Genomic DNA, 22,087 nt, shown 5'->3' with positions numbered 1-22,087 from the left:
CTCTGAATGTTACAAAGTGGTAAACAGTCAACGGAGGACAATTTCAGAGCACAAGGAAGTAATGCAAAGGAAAAAAATGTATCTAAGATCTACAAATAAAAAAACTGATGCACTGTAACAGAAGCTAAATGATTAACTCTGCAGTTTGGGTAGGGGGTTGGGGGTTTGGATTTTTCATATCAAGACTTTGGGAATAAGCCTTGATAATCTCACGGACTGCGAGTGTGTGTGTGGGTGTGTGTCAACTGAAGATAGAGGCAGAGAACTGAGGCAGAGCAACGGGGCCTGTGTATGCTGATTAGGGCCTGAGTCCACAGTTCAGTTGATGAAAAGTGAGACGGGTAAAAGATGTAGTTGCACAAATGTCTGTGTTGCTTCAAAGCTATAAATACAGACACCATTTTGATATGTGATCAAATATGATATGTGATTAAATCAGGTATGGGAGACCTCATCTTGGTCAGCACTTAGAGGAAGGAACAAACAGAATCTCTCAAGTGCTACCTTTGGTTGTGACAGTTGTGTCACCCTGACTCTGGTGGATTGTCCTGTTCTCACAGGTGGACAACACAACACCAAAAAGAGGCAATATTCAGTGGGACACATCATTTCCTAACTGTCTCAGTTTGCATTTCTTTTCATGTAAGTAGTCACCTTGCGCAGCAATGCACCACTCTCAGCACTCCTGCCATGCTTGTCTGCATTGTCTGAACACACCTTGACACTCCCATTATAACAAGTGGCAGCGGCAAGTGGACTTGCCTAGAAAGCACATATCAAACTCAGCGTCAAACTGACTTAATCCAATTAGAGAATATAAATGGCGATAAATGTTGAGTCAACGACAACAAGTCATAGACCAAAAAGCAGTTTTCACTGAAAATGGACACATGCAACCAGTTACAGTCAATGCTTATCAATTTCTTCATTATTCAATTTTTAGCTTAATTAGGTACCGTATCAGATTACTAATGGTGACTTATGTAATGCACAAAATACAGCACATATGACCTGTTAAGATAACTGTGGTGTGTGCCATCATGCAAATATAGATCTATTAGCAAAAACAATTGACTTTATAGATCGCACTACACCTACTGGATTTAGCTTCCAACAAATTCAAGTTTGAGGGTTATGCTGACACCCTTGAGGAGGTCCTGTGTTAGTCACAAATGTGCACCTGCACGTTGTGAGATTGAGAGCTCTTGGAAGTGTATCAATGCTGTTAGAGGTACTGGGAGCTGCTCAAGGTCATCACTTCACAGGGGCTGTAGCCAGATTTGAATCAGCTAAATCCGGTTTATATTTTTACAGGCTCAGTGTCACAACTTTGAGATCCAACCTCATAAACCGCATATGTGTTGAATGCAACAAGCTCAGGTATAGCAACAGTAACTGTAGGTGGAAGGGGTGGAGTGGGGACTTCTCCCTGTCTGACAAAAGTCCAATCTTTCCTTTGGGTATCCTTTTAATCTCCGATAGATGTGAAAACCTTTGCCTCATGCTTTTTTCCCTCTGGAATTTCCCTCAGCAACGTTAAAAAACTTTTTGTTGTGGATTTGAGATGGAGACTGCACTGTATGCCAGGAAGGTGAGTCAACAGAGTGGCAAAAGGGCCAACAGACGAATGGTTGATGTCACTGCAACTAGGTACATTTCTTATATAATATATAATATAAAGTAAAGTCAACAGGAAACATAAATATTTGTGTTGTCATTGCCATAATTTTATATTCAATTCATACCCCCTAAATAAGTAGAAAATCCAGCTGGTCCACGATGGCTTGATCTGCGGCCTGTATACAACAGCTCCAGCTACACGGTGCATCTGCAATACATGATGGCAGCTGTGATGGTGCTTGACGGGAGATGGATTTCCTGTGTCTGGGTTGGTGTCAGCACCCATCTCTCATGTAATGCTCCCCTCATCTTCTCCACACACAGCTTATGCTCACTTTTCCCAGGTGATATTTTCTCCTTCTGCAGCCACCTCTAACAGCCACATAATATAAACCTCATGCTTAATGGCACGGTGCATTGTGCGCACGTGTGGGTGAGAGAGGCAGAGCTTGAGTGGGCATTTGTGTGTGTAAATGAGTGTGTGTGGCTGTGTTTATGGACAGCTGTATGAATTTGCGTGTGCTGATAAGAGTCAAATGAAAGGCAGTGAGGAAGAGATGAGTTGCTCCCAACAGCTAAAATGAATTTGAATCAAATGAGTGTTAAAATCTTAAAGGCTTGTGATTATAGCCCAGTCAAAGAAACTTGGGAATACTGAAAAAACTCCCTCTTCCCACTAACTCTTCTTGCTGTCTTACATAAACAGACATGTACACCCTCCTCTTGGACTGTTTATAATTTCAGCTTTTCTCTTCTTGGCCGTTGTGCTGTCACAGAAATATTGTTAAAGCACTAAGACCTTATTCTGTCTTTGTTTACAAGACAACAAATTTCATAAATGATCATTTAAATGCATTAAATATTGCGTGGTCTGCATGGAGGGACGGTTTAACTAAACTCTTCTCTGCTCCCTCTGACTCCCTCTTTTCACTGGGAACATTTAGGTGCAACAATGACCCAGACTTTTAAAGATCAGTGTCAGTTTTACTGTTAACCAGCAACAGGGCAATGACAAATTATGAAAGGGGTGTAGGAGGCGAGCGTTTTTCTCTTGACTTAACCTCTGTTGTAGCTCCTGTGATGCATACCAGCATGGCATCGGCTTTTAATTAGATTAAAGTGTCTGTCACAGAAACAGGAAGCAGTGCTCTTGTGCCTCAAACGAGGCCAAACAAAAGCTCCAATTGGCGAGAAAATCTCACTGCTCCTACTTCCCTGTTATTGTTCTTCTCACATAATTATCACTTTGCTCCAACTCTTCAGGTTTAGGAAGATGGGGGCGGCAAATGGCACCTCTAATCATCTAAGAGCCTGATTTAGCTGGCAACTGAATTCCCGGTGTTATTTTAGAGTTTCACTGAACATCGTAGGAGGAGACAGGGGCACTGAGATTTTTTTAGGGTAAGGAAAATTAAAAGAACTTGAATGACAGCTGATCACGACAGAAGCGGTGATAAATCTGCTTTGCCACAAAGGAAGTGCTGGGATTTAGAGGCTCCCCACTCTCCTTTGCCAAATGCAGGTGGATAAATGAAGCTTTGCAACAACACACACAAACTACTACATACTTATCTACAAGGACTTCACTCCACTAATGATGTGGAGAGCCACCACTCTCTCCATGAGACCTCTCAGGAATAACACTGTTATGCAAACCTCTTTGTATTTCCAACAAACACAAGGTGGTTCTGTTTAAATAAACTCCTTGCTTCCCTAATTTGTTTTTTGCCTCTTGCCTTATAATCACTCCTTTTCATCAACGACTCACGATAACAGGGGGTGGGGGGTTTAAGGAGGAGGCGCAGTAGCTAAAATGTCAGCTGCAAGCTGCAGGCTGTTGACTTAATTAATCCCTTTTCTGCGTTGTGCTAGTTTTATTATCAACAACAAAGGCAAGAAAGTGACCGGCACAGATCTGCGTCAAGTTAGCTGTGGGTAGCTGAGTGGTTTCACTCCAAACAGTTGGTGTGGCAGAGAGGGAATCAAATTTAATGTCAGGCGAAATGGAAAAGGTAGGTAGCCCCTGGGTCAAGTTTCTAACATGGGCAAAGATGCTATACAGAAAGAAGACGTGCGCGTATTACACTGTTGCCTCTGCATGTTCTCAAATAATCTGATGTACTCCGAAATACAGCAAACACCCCGCAAGTGCCCGGAATCAGCTGGTTTCAGCTTGAACACAGTGTTTGGAGGATCAAGCTCAGAGAAATGAAAATGTTTTGTTTTTTATACCGGTCAAATGAACATCAAGTTTGTAATTTGATATATCGTAAAGTAACAACCATAAAAATATTTGGGAATACAAATTCAGTGTAACACTAAACACAGCTTTGCCCTGATGAATATTGGTGATGCAGATATCATTACAGGCAGCAAGCCAGCAGTCTCTGCTATCATTCGTTGGTATTAGCAATGACATAAGTAAAGCCTTCACAAGGAAAATCATGAAACTCGTGTCGTGGAGATGACCAGCTTGGTTCAATTCAATTGAATTCAGTTTATTGGTATAGGGCTAAATCACAACTAATATCATCTCAAAGCAATTTAATGATATAGTCCACTTCAAGCCCATTAGAGTCCAATTCATTGTAATCAAATCCAATTAACTGGTTAATGAAAGTTAGTGATTTTATTTGTACAAACCCCTCTGTCCACTTACCTTGAGCACTTCATTTAAAAATGCTAAGTAACTGTGAGAAGGTCCTATGGCATAATGCAGTTTTGGAGAAAAATAAGTAATTATAGTCAGTGTTTTACAATGTTTTCAACAAATCAGGCTGTAAGTAACAATCCACATTTCTTCCCACTCTGTCACTCTATCCAACACACACTGGGGGGGATTAGGACCTCATATGCCTCTTGCCATCAATAATTCTAATTACAGAACCATAATGTAACCGAACAAGTTGCAGCGTGCATTCCGAGAATATGAGCAAGACAATTATAGAGACACACTTCTGCCTGCAGGAGACCTATTTATATAATATTCCTTTAATATTTTTCATGATCATTCAACACAGTAGTGCAGCTGAAAATCCATCAAGCCACCTACAGCTACAGCAAACCGCTTTAGGGGAGACATGACTACGGATGCAGCTTTATAACAGATGTTTGGTGTCACCCGGGGGTGGAGCAGGTGATGTAACTGTAGAAATTAATTTGCAATGTCTACACTGCACTCGGTCGTCGCAGTTACTATAATTCAAAGTCATACAACATGAAACATGGATAGCCCTTCCTAAATAAACTCTATAGCAAAAAAGGTTATTCCCTCAGTTCTCTAAAACATAGTTATAAAAAGACATGCGGATCAAATAGAATTGTAGAAATTGACAGTTGTGGTTAGGTGTGCTGTAAAAGTAGTTCATGCTGTTTAAATTTGTTTTGTGCAGCATGAGTGGTGTATATATTACTACAATGCAGACAGTTCTAGTACTGTAGGTTAACTGACATCTATTTAAGAGCTCCATTTTACACCTGTCGTATTAAGCATCATGTATCCAGGAGATACCTGGATGTACTTGCATTCACTGCTGTATTCATTTCCCCAAACTACACACATCAATGTTAGTTTTCACTGCCTCCATCTTGCTTTCATTGCTCGCTTATTCAAATCAGGGTAGACTCTGATGGTAGTTGTAGCTGGAGCTGCAGAGTTTACAGGGAAAATCCAATCACTTTAATGGCAAGACGACAACTGCTATATTTTAGTATCGCTCTCCCAATCATTGCCACATCACGTCTGACTGTGCAAGTAGCTACTTTCACAGGCTACTTATTAACACTTCATTTTCCTTATGCATCCTGAAACAGTGGATTGATTCACACCTTTTCAACATCTGGCTGCATCAGATGTCTGCCTCTAATGTGTCTGTGCTGCTCCTTTTTTGACAAGGTACCAATTCAATCCACTCACGCAGTGTGAAGTGTTAAGGGGTTAATATAACACCTTGCCTTTACTACAGACAAGCATCCATTATCTCCTGATGTGACTATTGCAAAGTAGCCGAGTGCAAAAGAACTGTTCGGAATATAATAGCACACAGTTCAGATAAAACACTTTTTTTTGTTTTGTTTTATCCTTTATTTAGTTCTTTTGCTCTTTTGAGTAACAGTACCTCTATTTAGGTTTGTTTGTATCCCACTTTGCTTCACCTCACATGACTGCAGCAAGGGACCAGAAATATGAAACCTATTAGTCATTCTCTGTGCATCGTGATATGTTGGCCTCCTTTATGAGCAGGGTAGACTTCCCTCTGGACATGACAGCATCCAGTTTAAAAACAACGCTCTATATTTGACATAAGTAAGGTGTAACGTCAGGGGAGTTGTAATGACAGAGGCTGCAGAGATACTGTACAGAGAATGATGTGAGGTGCCAGACAGTCTGGAACCAGCTATGTGTGGAGTGAATGTCATGTGTCAAGATAGCAGATAGGCTGAGAGTGAGAAGGTATGAGTGATTGTGCATGAGCACGTGCCCATGTAAGCTTATATGCCCATACGCTGTGGATGATTTTTGTTTGTACTCATGCTTTTTATGTGTGACATTCCATCTGGGTGCCACGATAAACTGTTCATGTGGATGCCATCTCCATCCGAGGGTCGCACCTCGCAGTAAAATATAACAGCAGGAAGCGAAGAAAAGGAGGTGGAGGTGCCCAGAACAACTGTGGGGAGTGTTTGCTTTGAACAGACGGGCAAGTGAATCTCCACAGTGGTCAGCAAGTTGTGAGCTAGCATAAAGTCAGTACCACCAGGAGTCAGAGTTCGCTATTCAGGTGTTAAATACCTCAATGTGAGCTCCAACATCATACCGCTACTTGGAATTTAGGATATAGGGTAAATGATTTATGACATTCTGTTACTCTGGGTGTAAAATAGAAACAGACCAGGCACTACATTCCCTCTAACTAGAGTTGTGTTACTCTGATGCAGACTTGGCACCGGGACGATGACAGAAGATGCTTACTTTTGATAAATGGGCCTGCTTGACCATATTTACACAGTGTGTCCATCGAACCTCTCGGCAAGACAATTTTACATTAAGCTACAGAAATAAAGTGGGGAGGATTAGAAGAATCAGATGCGTTTTACAGAGCACCAAAGTGTAAAGCTTCTCCTCTGTGTAGGGTTGACAACAACCAAAAAGAGGAATAAATGAAAAGCTCTATTTTTGTCAATTTAATCTAGCCTTTCAGAAAAAGATGACAACAAAACAATAAACACTCATCGTCCTACAAACAGAGATCCAGTCTGCTCATATTGAGGAGTGTTTTATATTTTTATAACTTGTATCATGGCTTGTAGACCCCTATACAGATTAAATGCTTGGCTTACAAGAGCAAATAGCCACACTGGCTAAACTACAGACATTAACGGTCACAAGATGACAAATCCTACCTAAGTTGGTAATTTAAGGACTTATTTCAACAAATTCTCCATGTGTTTTTTATGAATATTGATACTACCTGATGAACTATAATGTGTTTCCACGATCTTTTACTTTAACTTTTCAGATAGAGCCTTAATCAGATCAAAGATTTTTGCTTATATTTTTAGCTACAAAATAAGATATTTCAAATTGAATTCAATGCTTTAGTAGAAATATGTTGTATGCAATTGTTAGGATGCTATGCCATGTTAAGCTTGTTTGTAATGCCATACTACCAACAACAAATGTTTCTTTTTACACTTGTGACATATAACACATATAGGCCTGGTTATGAAATATTATTTGAACGCATAATCCCTTCCGCTTAGTCTGTTGGCTTTGAATGGTCAGTATTTAATTAAGCAGAAGTGAAGCAGAATTCCTGTCTAACAAAAATCGGACCAGAACTTCGAACAAAGCTGTATAGGTTTAATACGATTGAAAATTAAGAAACTACATGGCTTACATCTCATATAGTTTTAGAGGCTAAATTCAAAGGACAATTAGGATGAAAAAAGTCAAAGCTTAGCCTGTTCTTATAGTGGAAGCTGTCACAACTCAAGCTAAAATCAATAAGCTCAGAGCACAGGCAGCTGAGGAGTGGCGTACATCTATAAAAGCCAAAGCATTCCTCATCTGTCTCGTCTTAGTTTCACTGGGATGTAAGCACTTGCACTCAATCTGTTTGTCTGCCCAAGTGCATTACAAACATACCCACACACTTAACAAAGATGTGAGAAACGTTGTTTGGAGCAAAGCTAAAGGCAAACTAATTTCATAAGGCGGGATGATCTTTACAAAAGCACCCCTCCCTGATCGTTTTTCCAATCTCAAGGTAAAAGCTGTGTTTTCTGTTAACTGCTGGGAAAGTGTTTCATCATCTCAGTGACTGCCCTCTCAATACTTCTTTTGTGAAAAGCGTCTTTACACAGTTGTAATTACTTTTGTTTCAGCCAGCCTCTCACTTTCTCTTGCCCTGGTCTGGACGGCATTTAATAATACACCTCCTCTACCTTCTCTGATGATGTATGTGGCTGCAACCTGTCCTGGTGCCGGTGGAACTACATGGATGAAAATGAATGAAGAGGGGACAAGTAGAAGAGGGGAAGGTTTTGGCCACTTTGGGTATTCACAGACCTTGGATTGCTAAATAAGGCAAATAACTAATGCTTTCATGTAAGCATTAGCCAGGGATCATTTTAATGAAAAGGGGGGGAAAAAGACTAAATATGAACGATCAATGAACATAGATTAGTTTCAAGCAGATTAATCAATGCGTTGAAAAAGACTTTATGGTGAGAGGGCCCTTATATGTCAGTACAAATGTTTAACTAAATTCATTATGTGCTTTAATAAGACTATACAAATGTTAATAATAGCATACTTACAGTAGTAACCATTAGTCATGCATTTTCAGCTATCAGACTCAAGATTTAAGTTTAATGATCCTTTCCATTGGTATTAACTGTTTTTACACCTAAGTTTATTCTGCTTTTCACAGCTTCCCTGTCTGGAACATGCACCACAAGGTGTTTCAGGTGTGATAACAGTTCCTGTCAACGCCTGGATTTTATGTCCTAATAATCCTTACATATGTAGCTTACATGTCAGCAGACTGGCTAACTGATCGTGGCCTGTGGTAAAGCTCCTCAACCTGCTGACATGACAAGTTTATGTTACATTACATTTAACAACACAAAATATTACGGTTAGCTGTTTTCATTTGATAGAACAGAGAGTTTAGAGTAAAGGGAAGTAAAGGAAGAGGCAAACGTGAAAATAAGGCAAGGAATCAAGAAATAAAACACAAAGCTAACTATCTCCTTTGTTTCTGTGCTTTGTGTTTGTATACTGCGATCACTGCAGTAAATATATATGTATCAGGATATGATGAGTGTGAGAATTTATTTAGGAAATTCTGCTGATTCTAACAGATGCTGTCTTTAGTGCTCACAGTGTCTATGTTTGTTGCTTGTTATATGTTACTGTCTACTGTTAGCGATATCTCTATCATGCCTGATAGCTGATATCAATTGCACTTTATGTTCTAGTGTGTTGTAAGTCTCAATACAGTTGTACCTCAGTTGTATGTCAAATTGTAACTCGTGCACATTTGGAGTTAGATAAATGAAATTTCAGTCTGCTTGCAATGTACTGTTGTAAGCTTGATTGACAATAAAGTTCGCTTTGACTTTGACTTTGACTAAGTTACTTGAATGGTGAATTCAATGACGTTGTGGCCATAAAACTGGGATTTAACGTAGTAACAGTCTGGAAATACTTTAAGCGACTGCAAATTCACTCATAGTCTTAATGGGCCGATTTTCAATACCATTTTTCTGACACATTTAGCCATCTGACAAAAGAAACAGAAAAATCTGTGAATTAGGGAAGCTAAAAGTGATACAAAGCCTGGAAAAGCAAAAACACAGACAGTCTTTTAAGTCCATCAAAAAGTAAAGCCCAGCAGTAAACTACCCCACAACTCCTGACGGACTTAGCTGATCAGCAGTTATCAGTGTGGAATGATGCAGAACGCTGACATTGGCAAAATTGCTATATATAATGTTTGTTCAAAACGGAATGAAACGTTTGAGGTTTGACATGTTACTGACAGCAAGTAAAATTCACTCTTCTTTGGCAACATTTTCAGTAGCTGTTGGTTTAGCTCCTCCCCATCAGAATTCCTCTCTGGATATCCAAACTTTGAACGCTCAGACCGCTGTCGACTGCTGGTGAGACACTGACTGCTCATGAGTATACTTTACAGGAACCTGTAGAATATCTATTAAATACCAAGCTTCACTTTTGAAATAAAATAAAAGAGAGGATACGGTATGGCAAAAAGGATGTTGTGTGCTTTCCTTCTCTTTTTTCCCTTTAACAGATACAGATACACTCACACACACACACTCCGATACACACAGAGATTAATCATTGTCCCCTGCCACGTCCAGTCTGCTCCTTGCACTGACCTCTCTCTATCTGACAACAGATCAGGACTAGGATACACATGTAATCTCTTATATCTCCCTTAGCCATCGCCACAAAATGAAATACGCTTTCTCCACAAGCTCTGCACAACTGACCAGGGGAAGGAGTGTTGGCAGAGGGTGATGGGGAACAGGGGCCTAAACAACCCAAACACATGACTTCAATGATAAATAAGTAAGACTCCAAGGGGATTTTTACAGTCTTACAGTCAAATGGATCAAAACAATGTTTTTTGATCAGGTTTTTAAGCATATTATCCATGCAGCTAACAGTTATCTGCCTGCATGTTGGGCTAATAAACATCAAATTTGATTTGTCTGTCATAAGAATGAAAATGCCAGGTGTAATGTGCAATGTGAGCCCAAACTTATTTCAGCTGTGCATGACAATCAGACCTATGACAACAATTTCCTACACCAGAGTCAAAAGTCTAAATGGTGTTGTTTCCATATTATGCAATGTAATAGCAGAACAATTCTAACAACTATAGATCCTCAACAGCAGCATGCCAGCTTGGCTTTTACCCATGAAAACCTAGCGAGGGGAAAATATTAATTATCATCCTTGGAGCTCATCTGCTTTCTTTCACTTTAGGAGTGATAAGAAAAAGGCAGAATTGGCTTAGCTTGGAAAAGCACAGCAATTAATTGTGATCTAGTTTAATTAGAACCCACTTTGCTGTTAATATGGATAATTACCAGTCAAACGGGAGGTAGCATTGACTAAAGAGGCCTGTCACTGGACAATGATGAAGGCACTGGTCTGTAAATATCACAGAAAGGTGTCTAACAAGTGCAGGCAAATTCCAAAGACAACACAAGACAAATGGACATTTGCTGTTAAACACAAACACCTCTCTATAGCGCAAGATATCATGCTTACTCATATGGAAGCAAATACATATTCTATTACGACTCGATGCAATGTTGCGTGCTAATTTGCTTTTATGGCTGTTATAACTGGCTGTTAGTGCCAAAAAACAAAACAAAAGTATTAGTGCACATACAGTACACACAGTCACACATTTGATGCTACAACCATCTGCAGAGTGTGGGTACAAAACTCCTTTTTGTCCGCCACATCACGCTTGCCACATCTTTTCACGTGATACAATATAAGATGGTGAGAGTGAGAGTGGGAGAGGAGTCTGTTATTCCCTGAATATGGCTGAGAGAAGAACAGTTCTATGGACTTCTCAACTACAATCACTGCAAACAGCTAAAATCTTACCTTAAATAACAGCAAATCATATTCTTTTCTCTGTTTCTGTCACTGTGTATAAGCCCAAGGCGACAGTTAGGCTGCAGTTAATGTAATATGGTGCAATATGACCACAACATTTGCTGTGAGTAGAATATTTCAGGTATTCTTCTTTCTTTTTTTTTTGGATGGGTAATTTCCACAAATGTATCCTGCTAACCTATAAAAAGAAAAACATTGTTCATGGCAGTATATTATATAATATTATATTATATTTATAGGATGTTTCATGAATGTGTTAAATGAGCCTATAAACCTGTTTAGTCAAACACACTTTTCTTAACTTTACTTAACTTAAACAGTTGCTTAACTGTTTAAACTGCATAGAATCCTCAGATTTTAAGGAGAATTACAGGACATGACTAAGTATTCATTTGTAAGTATTTACAAGCATCTTTTAGTACTCTTGGAGCTGTGAAAGAGACCAAAAAAGAACCAAAATAAACCAAAGTACAGAAGTGCTGTGTGACAAAACAAAGTACAGCTGTACTGCTTCAACAGGAGTTAAGAGGGTAAGTAACAGCCACGTGCTGCTGATGAACTGTAACGGACTAAGTGACCAGTGGTAAAAGCATAGTATTTGATTAATTTTTAATGTAAATTATTTAGAGTCGAATTTAACTCTTGGCAAGAAAACTCCATATCCAAAATAGTTCCTTTAATGTGCTGATTGCTTTCTTCAGTTAATGGGTTAACCATTATGCCAGCTTTGATTTAAATATTAAAAACATTGAACTGTGGCTGAGGATTCCATTCATATCACTCCCACCCGGGTTGAATGGTCAATTGATGCTCTGAAGCTGCAAACTTGGCAAAGCTCAGCATATAACAAAAGGCTGCTCAGTACATTGTTACATTAATCAACAGAAGGAAGGTTTACACAACTGATGCTGCCACAAGCTGCCAACAATCAGCTGTCTCAGTGGAGGAACAAAGCCACCAAACATTATCAATAACAAAATGAACAAACTTCCGTTTTTTTTTTTGCCAACAACAGGACCAGTGATTGTCTATGATGGAAAGTTCCTCTGAGACTCTGCTCACAGAGCGATGTTTGGCATGCCGGATGAGGGCCTACCTTTTGATGGCTCTGTGCGCTTGGGCAGATCCAATGTGTCGTAGTTTTTGTCATTCTCACCATTCTTTCTGCCTGCATGAGGAAGTAATGAGAAAATATTAAGTCAGCGTCTTAACCTGAGAGGCTGGATTATGAAAGACAATGTGACAGACACCAGGATTAGACTGAATGGGTTTGACAGGGTGATAAAAGTATTTCTGGTCTGTAAAAATGAATGTAAAATGTATTATTCCATGGGGAAAGAGCTTCTGAGAGACAAGAACACAGTTATAAAACTAAATGTGGATGAGTTATGCACTACTCAAGGTGAGTCTGATTTTAATGTACAGAGTAACACAGAAGTCACACACAAGTACATGGACCTATGTAACTGGTGGTTGTACATAGCCACACATAATGACAGAAGAATGTTAACATATGAACTCAATACAGAGAGCTACAAGGCTGATATGAGGAATAGAATTCACACTGCTTGTTTAGTGTTTTTATCCATGAATTTGCACCCTACAGGATGAACTCAAGACCACAAACCCACACATTCACTATAACCACACAGTTCACTACACTTTACCAGCTTGCCAGCAGTGTTGTTGAAGCAGATTACTGTAAGTAATGAAGGAGCAGAAGGGAGTTGGAGAATGAGGCCTGTGCAGCTCAGCTAGCTAATGGTCAACTCACATGCATATGGAAATGACAAAGGCACAGAACAGAAATATAGAGACAGAGTGGGCCACTCCTCGGTTAGACGGAAGTAAAATATCCGGTCACTGGGGTCAGTGGAAGCAGAAGTTATGAAGCACTCCCTGCTGGCTGAGCTAACCACTTCCCCTCAGGAAACATGCTGACATATTTCAGCTGCCTTATCCCAGGTTAGAGGAGAGTTGGCTTTCCTTTGAGGATATCTTCCTTAGTATTCCTCAGTATACATGAGCTAGAATGGACAACATGTTCTTGGTAATATGGGTAGCTAGAAGTTAAGAATGAAAAATCACCAAAATCTCCAGTCTGAAAACATCTTAAAGGAAAAGTCAGACTTTTTGGATTAACTCCAAAGCTCATGAATTCAGAGAGTGATATCAATCTCCTCGGCTGACTCTGAACAAGAAGGATAAATCAGTCTATTTCCCAAAATGTCACGTTTATCAATCTTTCGCACTTGTGAGGAATTACACTGTTTCCTGGATAAGATGCTGACACACTTGCACAAATTATTGCATGGATTTACCCAAAGAATAGCGGGATCTGAATTAGTAACAATAATCCACATCAGCTTAAATTCCAATGCTCACACACAACCAGATAAATATGCAAACAAAATTGGATGGAAAGCTTGACATTAACACCAAAACATGACACAGATGTATCTGTGGCGAGGGGTTCCAGTTGGATACTGCTGATCTCAAAGGTTGTAAACCCCACTGCCCTCTCTTTAACCTCCACACATTTTAAAGGACCAGTGAAAAACTAACTCGAACAGACTGAAAAGTTTAGGAAGGGTGGAGCCTAAAAACCCAGAGCTACGGTAATTAGGTATGGTGAGAATGTGTGTGGAATGAATGAAATTCTACAATTTTCTGGAAGTCCTTAGAACTTTCTCAAGTTTTTGGAGGACACCCAAAACGAATTCAAACTATATTCTACAGCCAGGGGGGAGGAAAGAAAATCAGGAAAGGGGGCGTAAGGAGAAGAGGAGGTGGAGAGCCGAAGTAAGAGGGGTTAAAAGGGGGACACTCACCTTGATTAAACCATTCCTCTACAGTTAGCCAAGGAGGCAGCAGCAATGCCAACAAACACAAAGCAGGGAGAAGAGAAAAGAGGCATGATGAAAAAGATGTGCGTCAAGAAGCAGTAGTTGACTTCACGTAAACAGTTTGGTTGGTTTTTCTCAAAAAGGAGCCATCTTTTCCTGAAGGACACTGAGTGAAGGCCATTATATCAAAAGAGCATACATGACAAGGCTTTTCTTTTAGATAAAAAGATATTCAGAGGAGCAAACTATTAAAAAAGAGCAAAACAAAGACGAAAGGAAAGTGCTGAAGAAAGAAGGAATCAGATTCCACGATCAGACATAAAGGCAAGTTGGAAAGCCAAAGTGAAACATATATAGAAACAGCACAAAATGCCAGCGGTTGTTTAAGTGGTTTATTAAAATCACTGTGAGGAAGAACAGAAATAACAGGGTGTATATTAGTTAAAACAAAGTGTGAACTCCTATTTGTATGCTGATCATAATTGTGTATTCTTTATTGTAAATGTGACATAAAGCTAAAGGGGACCAAATTCCTAACTTACTGTAACAAATTACAAAGACTATTACTGCCAGCATTGTTTAACTACTTGCCTCCATTGTCCTTTATAGCTGCATTTATTGTTTCAGTACCTGAGTCTCTTTTCTCTGGGAACACCTTCAGGCTCTGCAGCAGCTAAACTCATCTCATTATTCAGTGTGTGGATGTGTGCATGTGGTTCACTGTTTTTCTTATAATTCTATACACTTGTAAGCTTAAAGTTTTCCTGACCCCTGAAGTGACAGACTTCTCTGAGGAATAGTTAGAGTCAAGGTTCACTGACTCTCATTGGCTGACTGATTAATAGCAGCCATTATTGTTGGACAGCAGGGAGATAACCGAGTCATCTTGCCAACAGCCCAGGAGAATGATGATTAAGATGTTTCCAACAACACCTCCATACACTCAGTTAATTACAGGCAATAACAAATAAAACCTCCCCATGCTGTAAACCTTGACAAGGTAGACATCCACTATCATATTATCCCTGTCATTTTACAGCAGAATGTAAGGAATTGTTTAATCTTTCTACCGCAGGAGCAGGTAGTGGTGGTCACATTCTTGCCTGCCTCGCTCCTTCCTTCTTCTCACCTTTGGCCTTCTTGCCTCCGAAGCACCCGGCGTCATCCTTCTTCTTCCTCTGTGGTCCTGCTGATCCAGGAGCCTGCAGCGATGATGGGTCCTGAAACTTTTCAGCCCCTGGCACCTCTTTGTGAACGTGGTAGGACAGGTTCCTCATGATACAAACGCAATTCTCAACAGACTAGGAGAAAAGAGAAGCAGCGATAGCATCAACTACAACTGCATTCTCCCCTTTTCTGAAGTGCTATTGAACTGAACTCATACACTAAAAACAGTGGGTTAACCAGATGTTTCCCTACCTTGTTGTCCATGTCTTTCTTCCCTACGGCTGACTGAAGGGCGTGCAGCAGAGCATCCACCAATCCCTCACATTCCCTCAGTCTGCGCCGAGCCTCTGCCCCATCTGAGCTCACATTTCTGCAGGAACAATGTCACATATGCACACTTTCAATAAGCAGCAAAAGGATCATGCACAGAATGAATTACGTTGAATTTTTTTTAATGGTTGAAACTTGACATCACATGAATATGACGACTTTTTGACTGAATAAGACAGAAGTTGTATAAAGAATGATGTTACATTAAGATGTGTTCAAATACAATCGTTCTGCCATCCCCAATAACTCATGTCAGTAAATCTGACTGTTACTGATGGAAGAAACAAAACAACAGGAGGCAGTCCAAATCCCACTATAATCACCACTGACACACTGCTATAATTAATAATAGTATAATTACGTGTCAGCACTGCCTCTACAGAAAAGACATTTTAAAAAATGCCACCAGAGAAAACATAGTTAAAAAAGCATAACATTCTCCTAAAGAGTTGTAACATAACTAGTGCACAGAGTGGATGATAATGACTGGCAGTCCCCCATCAGTCTACTCCAGTGGTGACTTTCATCTTCAATGTTTGCCTCAAAAGTAAAATGTGCTAAAGCCACAGAGCTTTGGGACTAATCTTTGAAACATGTTGAATATGAATTAAATTTTTTGGTACAAAGCAAAATGCCATCCCTCTTACATCAGTCAGCACCCTGAGCACAGCTCCTACAGTGGAGGTACAGCCATGTAGCCGGTGCAAGTCTTACTGTGGCTGTGTGACTGGCTGTGAAAGGCAAGGCTCTAAAGAGGGTTAAAGGCTGGGGCTCTGCGCTCCTCGCTCGGGACTTCATTTATGAGGGCTTCCAACCAACATAATCCCATTAGCTGACCCCCAGTTAGTCCTATGGAAGAGTGGCAGCCTTGCAGAGGTAAGCAGAACTGTGTGTTTTTTAGTGCTGTGTGGACTGGAACACCCATCACACCTAGCAATTCAACACATATGGCTATATGAATCTAACAGCAAAGGGCAACACTGCAGTGACTATTCTATTTCAATGCCTATGTGGGCTCCCTAATGAATTTCCATATTAAAATCTTCTTCCAGCTTCTTGGTCAATGTGTAAAAGTATAGCATTCATTTTACTATGGAACTGTATTAAAACATGCAAGATGCAAAAATAAAACTAATCTTTGGTCAAGAGCATGCAGACACCATCTGGACTGACTCATATATCAAACCCATCCGTCTTTAACCATCAAAAACCAGTCACCATCTCCCTATAAACAGATTCAAAGGAGCAGCTGCTTTGGATTTATTTGACACGAGTGATTTTGGGGCCCGGCAGACGCAAGCGTTTTATTGTCAGCTGTTTCATTTCCAGGAGTCTTTCTGGGAGCGCGATGCATCAGTTTGTGGAGACTCTGAGGGAAACTGCTGTTGTCTCTGAACAGGATATATGCTGATGTAATATTTAGTTTTGTAAGGTTTATGGGATTTGGATACTGATGATTGTTGATCTGTCTTGACATTTTATTGTCTCTTCTTGTGTGTAACTTCATAATGACACCAGAAAGACCAGGTGATGTCACCCTGTGCTGATATAAGCCTTTTTTGTGACAACTTTGCATCACTCTCTCTCACTTTAAGTGAACCACAGCCTTACATGTGGAAGACTCCCCTGCTGAGTTCCTATGGCAACTGGCAGCTAGAATAGCAACATATTACCAATGATAGCATTATTGTGGCAGCAAATTCAAATGTTTGTTTCAAGAATTTAAAAAAGCATGCAGTCCCTGCTGATCAGAGACATGGCCACAAATCATGACCAATTTGCTTTGGTAATGTTGGTAACATGAAGGAGGACGCTGTGACCTTTATTAGTGTTGCTCAGTCAGAGCAATGCTATTGATACTACTGTAATTTTCTTTATGTCAACATACTCAGAGTATATTTTAGCTAACTGAAAATTGTAGCCTTACTTCATTCACATTTCTTACAAAACGATGTTCTCTCAAAGAATGAACTGAGAAAATGATAAAGATCTAGGACGTCCATTTTCTGTTAACACCCAGGAACAAGAAAATTAAGAAATTTTGTCTTTTTTTATGACAGTAATATTTCTAGGTAGTGTTGCTTATCAGTGTGCAGTGTGTCATCCTTTTAAATGGCAGGAGGAATAATAGACACAGTCACTCGTGCCATATTTGGGGGAATTTTACAACTCAGTAAATTTGGGTCTTTTCTTCTCTCATTGTGTCATTAATTTGAAAAGATTAAAAGACGAAGTGGGTGTGCATTCAGAGGTCTGTCTGTTTCTTTTAGTATCTGTGCACACACTGACAGCCTGTCAGAGTGATCTTGATATGGCGGTAGTGTTTCAGCCCTATCAGATAAAGGGCGGGTGTGAAGGTCACACGGAGCCATGTGGCCATCAGAGGACAATAGAGCAGCTGGGTGGAAGAGACCGAAGCAGGACTGATGGAGATGGATGGAGACATGGCTGCCCTCTGCTATCGGCCTACAAGGTTAACAGCAGCACTGCAGGACCATATGTGCACCCTGACGCTTGGTATCTTCCAGGTTTTATTGACTCAGTTCCCATTTTTGATTTAGACTCATGATTGAGCTTCTTATGTAATCGGTGTTCAGATTCTTCTACTGACGGCTGAGTTGTTATGGAAGCAAAATTCGCATGTATCATTGTCAGCTTTAAGTGTCAGAAACACAGGTCATCATCCAGTCTCGTGTTTTTTGAAGACAAAAATGACAAAGGGACAGGTAGACTGACTGTAAAGCAGTGTCATGAAGACATTCAGTCATATGAAAAAGAAAGCATGCCATTTTTCAATTCTTACCAGCTCTTTAAAACAACCTCAGATGCACATGTTACAAAGTCTCATTATCTATTTAACAAAAATTATCTATTTAAAAAAACTATTTTAAAAAACAAGCTCAAGAGAGCAAAGTAAGGCTTTGTGGTATTCCTGGGAGATGTGAGTGTAAATGTAGAGGTGTGGGAATTAGTTTTTTTTTTTACTATGATTCCTTTTGATTTAAGTTACAAAAGTAGTAGTAACAACAATTATTATTCTTCCCATGAAACATTAAGCTATCTAGCTCAGATTCTACGAAAGAGACTGTGGTGGAAATCAATACAACATCCAAAGATCCAATAACATTTATGTGAGGAGTCAAATATAGAAGTATTCAATGCAGACACATGGTTCCTGTAAGCTTAATACTATTCTTATATAATGAAAGTATTCAATAATGAGCTCTCTATTACATTTTATATTGTTGGCTAAATCAATCTATAAAAACAAATTAATTCAAATTGTGATACAACTATGGCTTTCAAATCCAGTCAGTTGATCAAATTTAGAATTCTCTATAAAAAATACTAAAGGAAAGTCCAATATCCGGAGAGTAGTAGATATGCTTAGCTACAGTCCCCTACTGCTGTGTGCTCCTCTGCACTGAAGATAATTTGTCAATTTTGACAGACATTTATGTCTTCTTACTGGGAACAATGCCAATTCAGATCCCTCCACAACCAAACACAACACACACACACACACACACAAACGCATACAGTTTTCTTTTCAGGAAGCCCACAGCGTAAACATTGCATAAAGCAGCCCCATATTGACAGATGGGGGCGGTCATAATAAAACTATTCCTGGCTTTACTGAGGTGTAAGCTGTGTCTCTGTTGGCGTCAGTAAACAGATTCTCCCTGGCATCAGCACTTCTCCCCAGTGCACCAGCCCTGCGTCTAGGCAACTGTGGGCTTAGTTACAGTTGCTATGGAGACACATTTTCATCAGTGAGGCTTGCATCTTGGGTCAAAGGAGTGAGAGTGATGGTTAGATATAGTGAGACGTGGCAGAAATGAGTTAAGTGGATGTTGTGTTTGGATGGAAAGTGAAAAATTGACAATATATGAACATGAAGAAAAGTACATGGCAGGTGATTTAATGAATTCATGAGAAACTGAAAGATCAGAGACAGCATTGTTCCCACTGTGAACCTTATGTCAAATTCTATGACTTCTCCGTGACGTTCCACAGCATTATCAGAGCATTTCCTTTTATTCCCTCTATGTTATTTCTGATCTTCAATGCAGAATGTTCTAAACTTTAAAGTAAGCTTTTGCACTATGTAACCATCTATATAATGCAATAATGTGTGAAACACACTGGGTTTCTTTGTTTAGTTTAGTTTTGTTTTGTTTTGTTTTGTTTCTCCGTCTTCTATGGATTTGGATGCTGTGTTTTTCTGGATGCCAACCAGCACTCTGCAACATCTAGAGCAGGAGGAGTTCTGGATCACAGTCTAGACTGGCTTGGCCAGGCTAGGAGGAGACAGCACAGCCAGACATGAGGCACGCTAACCCACAGACACACTCTATGTCTTTCGCACATGCCTACAGTCTGTCACTCTTAGATGAAGCCAAAATCACAGACTTAATGACCATGGCAGAAGTGAGCAGAGACAACAACTAAGAAGAGGTAAACAGAAAATTGCTAACACTGAAATCAAATCTAACAATCTAAAAGATATTCACTTTACATTAATGTACAATAAAAATAAAAACAGAAAAATACTTAGAATTTCAGAGCTGAATTTGAGCAATCTTCTTCAGTTTGATAATGGTAATTTAAAATTAATACCAAAATAGTTTAATATTAAGGTGAGGGTGACGATCGACAAATGCAAAAGAAATACAGTTCTTTCTAAGTAAAGTTATGTGGCAATCAAAAAGGAAAGTCAAGTCAACGAGAGCGCATGTGTTTCTCTGCTGTTTCTCTGATTTTGTGAGAACTCAGGAGAAATCGTACAGTAAGTTAAGGAAGAAGAAAAAGTTATACACCATTTCAAGAAAGAAAAAAGCGTAGAGGACACATAGTCAAAGTAGAGTTTTAACTGTGAGCCTAAAAGCCAAAGCCGAAAAGGCACCAACTACTAATATAAGGTGTATGGCTTGTTATGTCAGAGAAGGCACTGGCTACATGCAGCGTAAATGTGATATTCAAAAGGATGTGCTTCTTTTTATAATATCAGAAAAAAGTCTTAGGACACCATTGTTATTTACATTACAATACATTCTGAGTTGTGATGTCAACAGGCTAAAATGGATCCAGTTTCTGGACCCTACAGTGGAGTAAATAAGACTTTAAAATGAAGAACATTAGAGAGGAGGGAAGACCAGAGCGGAGCAAGCACATGTTTGTCTGTGTGGCAGCTGCCTTTTATTGCCAATCGAGGAGGAGAGTGTTTTTCAGCTGCTCAAAGGTAAACATAGTGTAGTGGACTCATGGCGCTGTTGCTTGGACTGAGGACAGTTTCAGGCACTGGTTAAAGCAGACACTCGTGGGACTGCAAAGTTCAAATCCAAGTGGCTCAGTTTTGAAGTGGGGCCCAATTTTTGCTGTTCTGAGTATCGATTAAATTACATCAATGGATGAAAAATACCTTATTCATCCCGAAGGGAAATTAAAATGATGCAGGATTTTTTTCATTTATCATCATAATGACTGATTTATCATTTATTTCAGTGAATGACTGAGAACAGGGTTAGCACATAAAGGGGAAAAGAGACACCATGTTGCAAGTCTTTAGCTAAATGTCTTTACTCCACATTGGGGGGAAAACTAGGAAGACTTACAACACTTCCCGTGTTGCCTTTTTACTAAGAATTACAACTACAAGTCTAATAACGGGGCATTGAATCAATGTTTTTATTTACAACTGGCTCAATAAAGTGTTCACAATACTGAAACTGTCGAGAGCAACCACATCGCATCATGGATCCTGAGTGCATTGTAGGCAGGAAAGAGACACCAGAATGTGCTGTGTGAGTGACACAGATGTCATAGAGAAGTATGCCAACATGGAGATGGAGAAGAGTAAAACTAAGAGTAAGAACTTAACCTGTTTACTGTAGTTACTGAAATCTGTGTGGTTAAGTTTCAGTGGTGGCAACGTCATTAAAAAGTTTAAAAGACTGCCATTCAAAATAGTATTAAATTGGCTTGTCATCAATTTAGGTTAGCGTGTGGTGTGAACAATGTAACAGAATAACTCAAGAACAACTTTTTTTAAGTGATAACCCATTAAGTGTGGTAAAATGTCAGGTAAGAAGTTTGCTGCAAGCCAGAAATAGTTGTTTGTTTTCACAGACATAAGCCGCCCTGCAATCCCACCGCAGACAGACCAACATGCATACAGACACAGTTGGGGACAGAAGGAACATAGCATCTGCTGTATCATAAATCAACAACGTACCTAAAGGGCTTACAAGTGACCCTGGCCCACGCTCGGCGCGCAGTCTCATATACATCACACCTGCCCCCCTCTGCCACTGGTATCTTTGTCAAAACAAACACAAGAGTCTTTCCCTCTTGTAGTTCCTGACCCTGTGTATGTTTAGCTAAGCCTCTAATAAATCCAGGACGATCACATAAATGTGTGCACATACAGAAAACCCAAATAAACTTCAACCTG

The 22,087-nt window shown here is 39.7% G+C and overlaps 1 protein-coding gene across 9 annotated transcripts in view; it reads right to left on the bottom strand.

Annotated features, from left to right (window-relative positions):
- arvcfb (ARVCF delta catenin family member b) overlaps positions 1 to 22,087 on the bottom strand; it is a 192,110-nt gene that overhangs the window by 24,808 nt on the left and 145,215 nt on the right. For 6 of the 9 annotated variants that reach the window (XM_072388468.1, XM_072388472.1, XM_072388470.1 and 3 more), the window contains 4 exons: positions 15,556 to 15,673; positions 15,266 to 15,437; positions 14,122 to 14,139; positions 12,387 to 12,458 (listed from right to left, as the gene is read on the bottom strand). In XM_072388468.1, coding sequence (XP_072244569.1) covers positions 12,387 to 12,458; positions 14,122 to 14,139; positions 15,266 to 15,437; positions 15,556 to 15,673 — 380 coding nt within the window. The remainder of the gene's footprint in view (positions 1 to 12,386; positions 12,459 to 14,121; positions 14,140 to 15,265; positions 15,438 to 15,555; positions 15,674 to 22,087) is intronic. The other 3 variants (XM_072388469.1, XM_072388473.1, XM_072388471.1) reach the window with 1 other exon arrangement.

The sequence above is a fragment of the Leuresthes tenuis genome, unplaced genomic scaffold (genome assembly GCF_036924035.1).
Source record: "Leuresthes tenuis unplaced genomic scaffold, fLeuTen1.0.hap1 SCAF_6, whole genome shotgun sequence".
In the NCBI taxonomy this organism is placed as follows: domain Eukaryota; kingdom Metazoa; phylum Chordata; class Actinopteri; order Atheriniformes; family Atherinopsidae; genus Leuresthes; species Leuresthes tenuis.
This window is presented reverse-complemented; position numbering and strand designations above follow the sequence as displayed.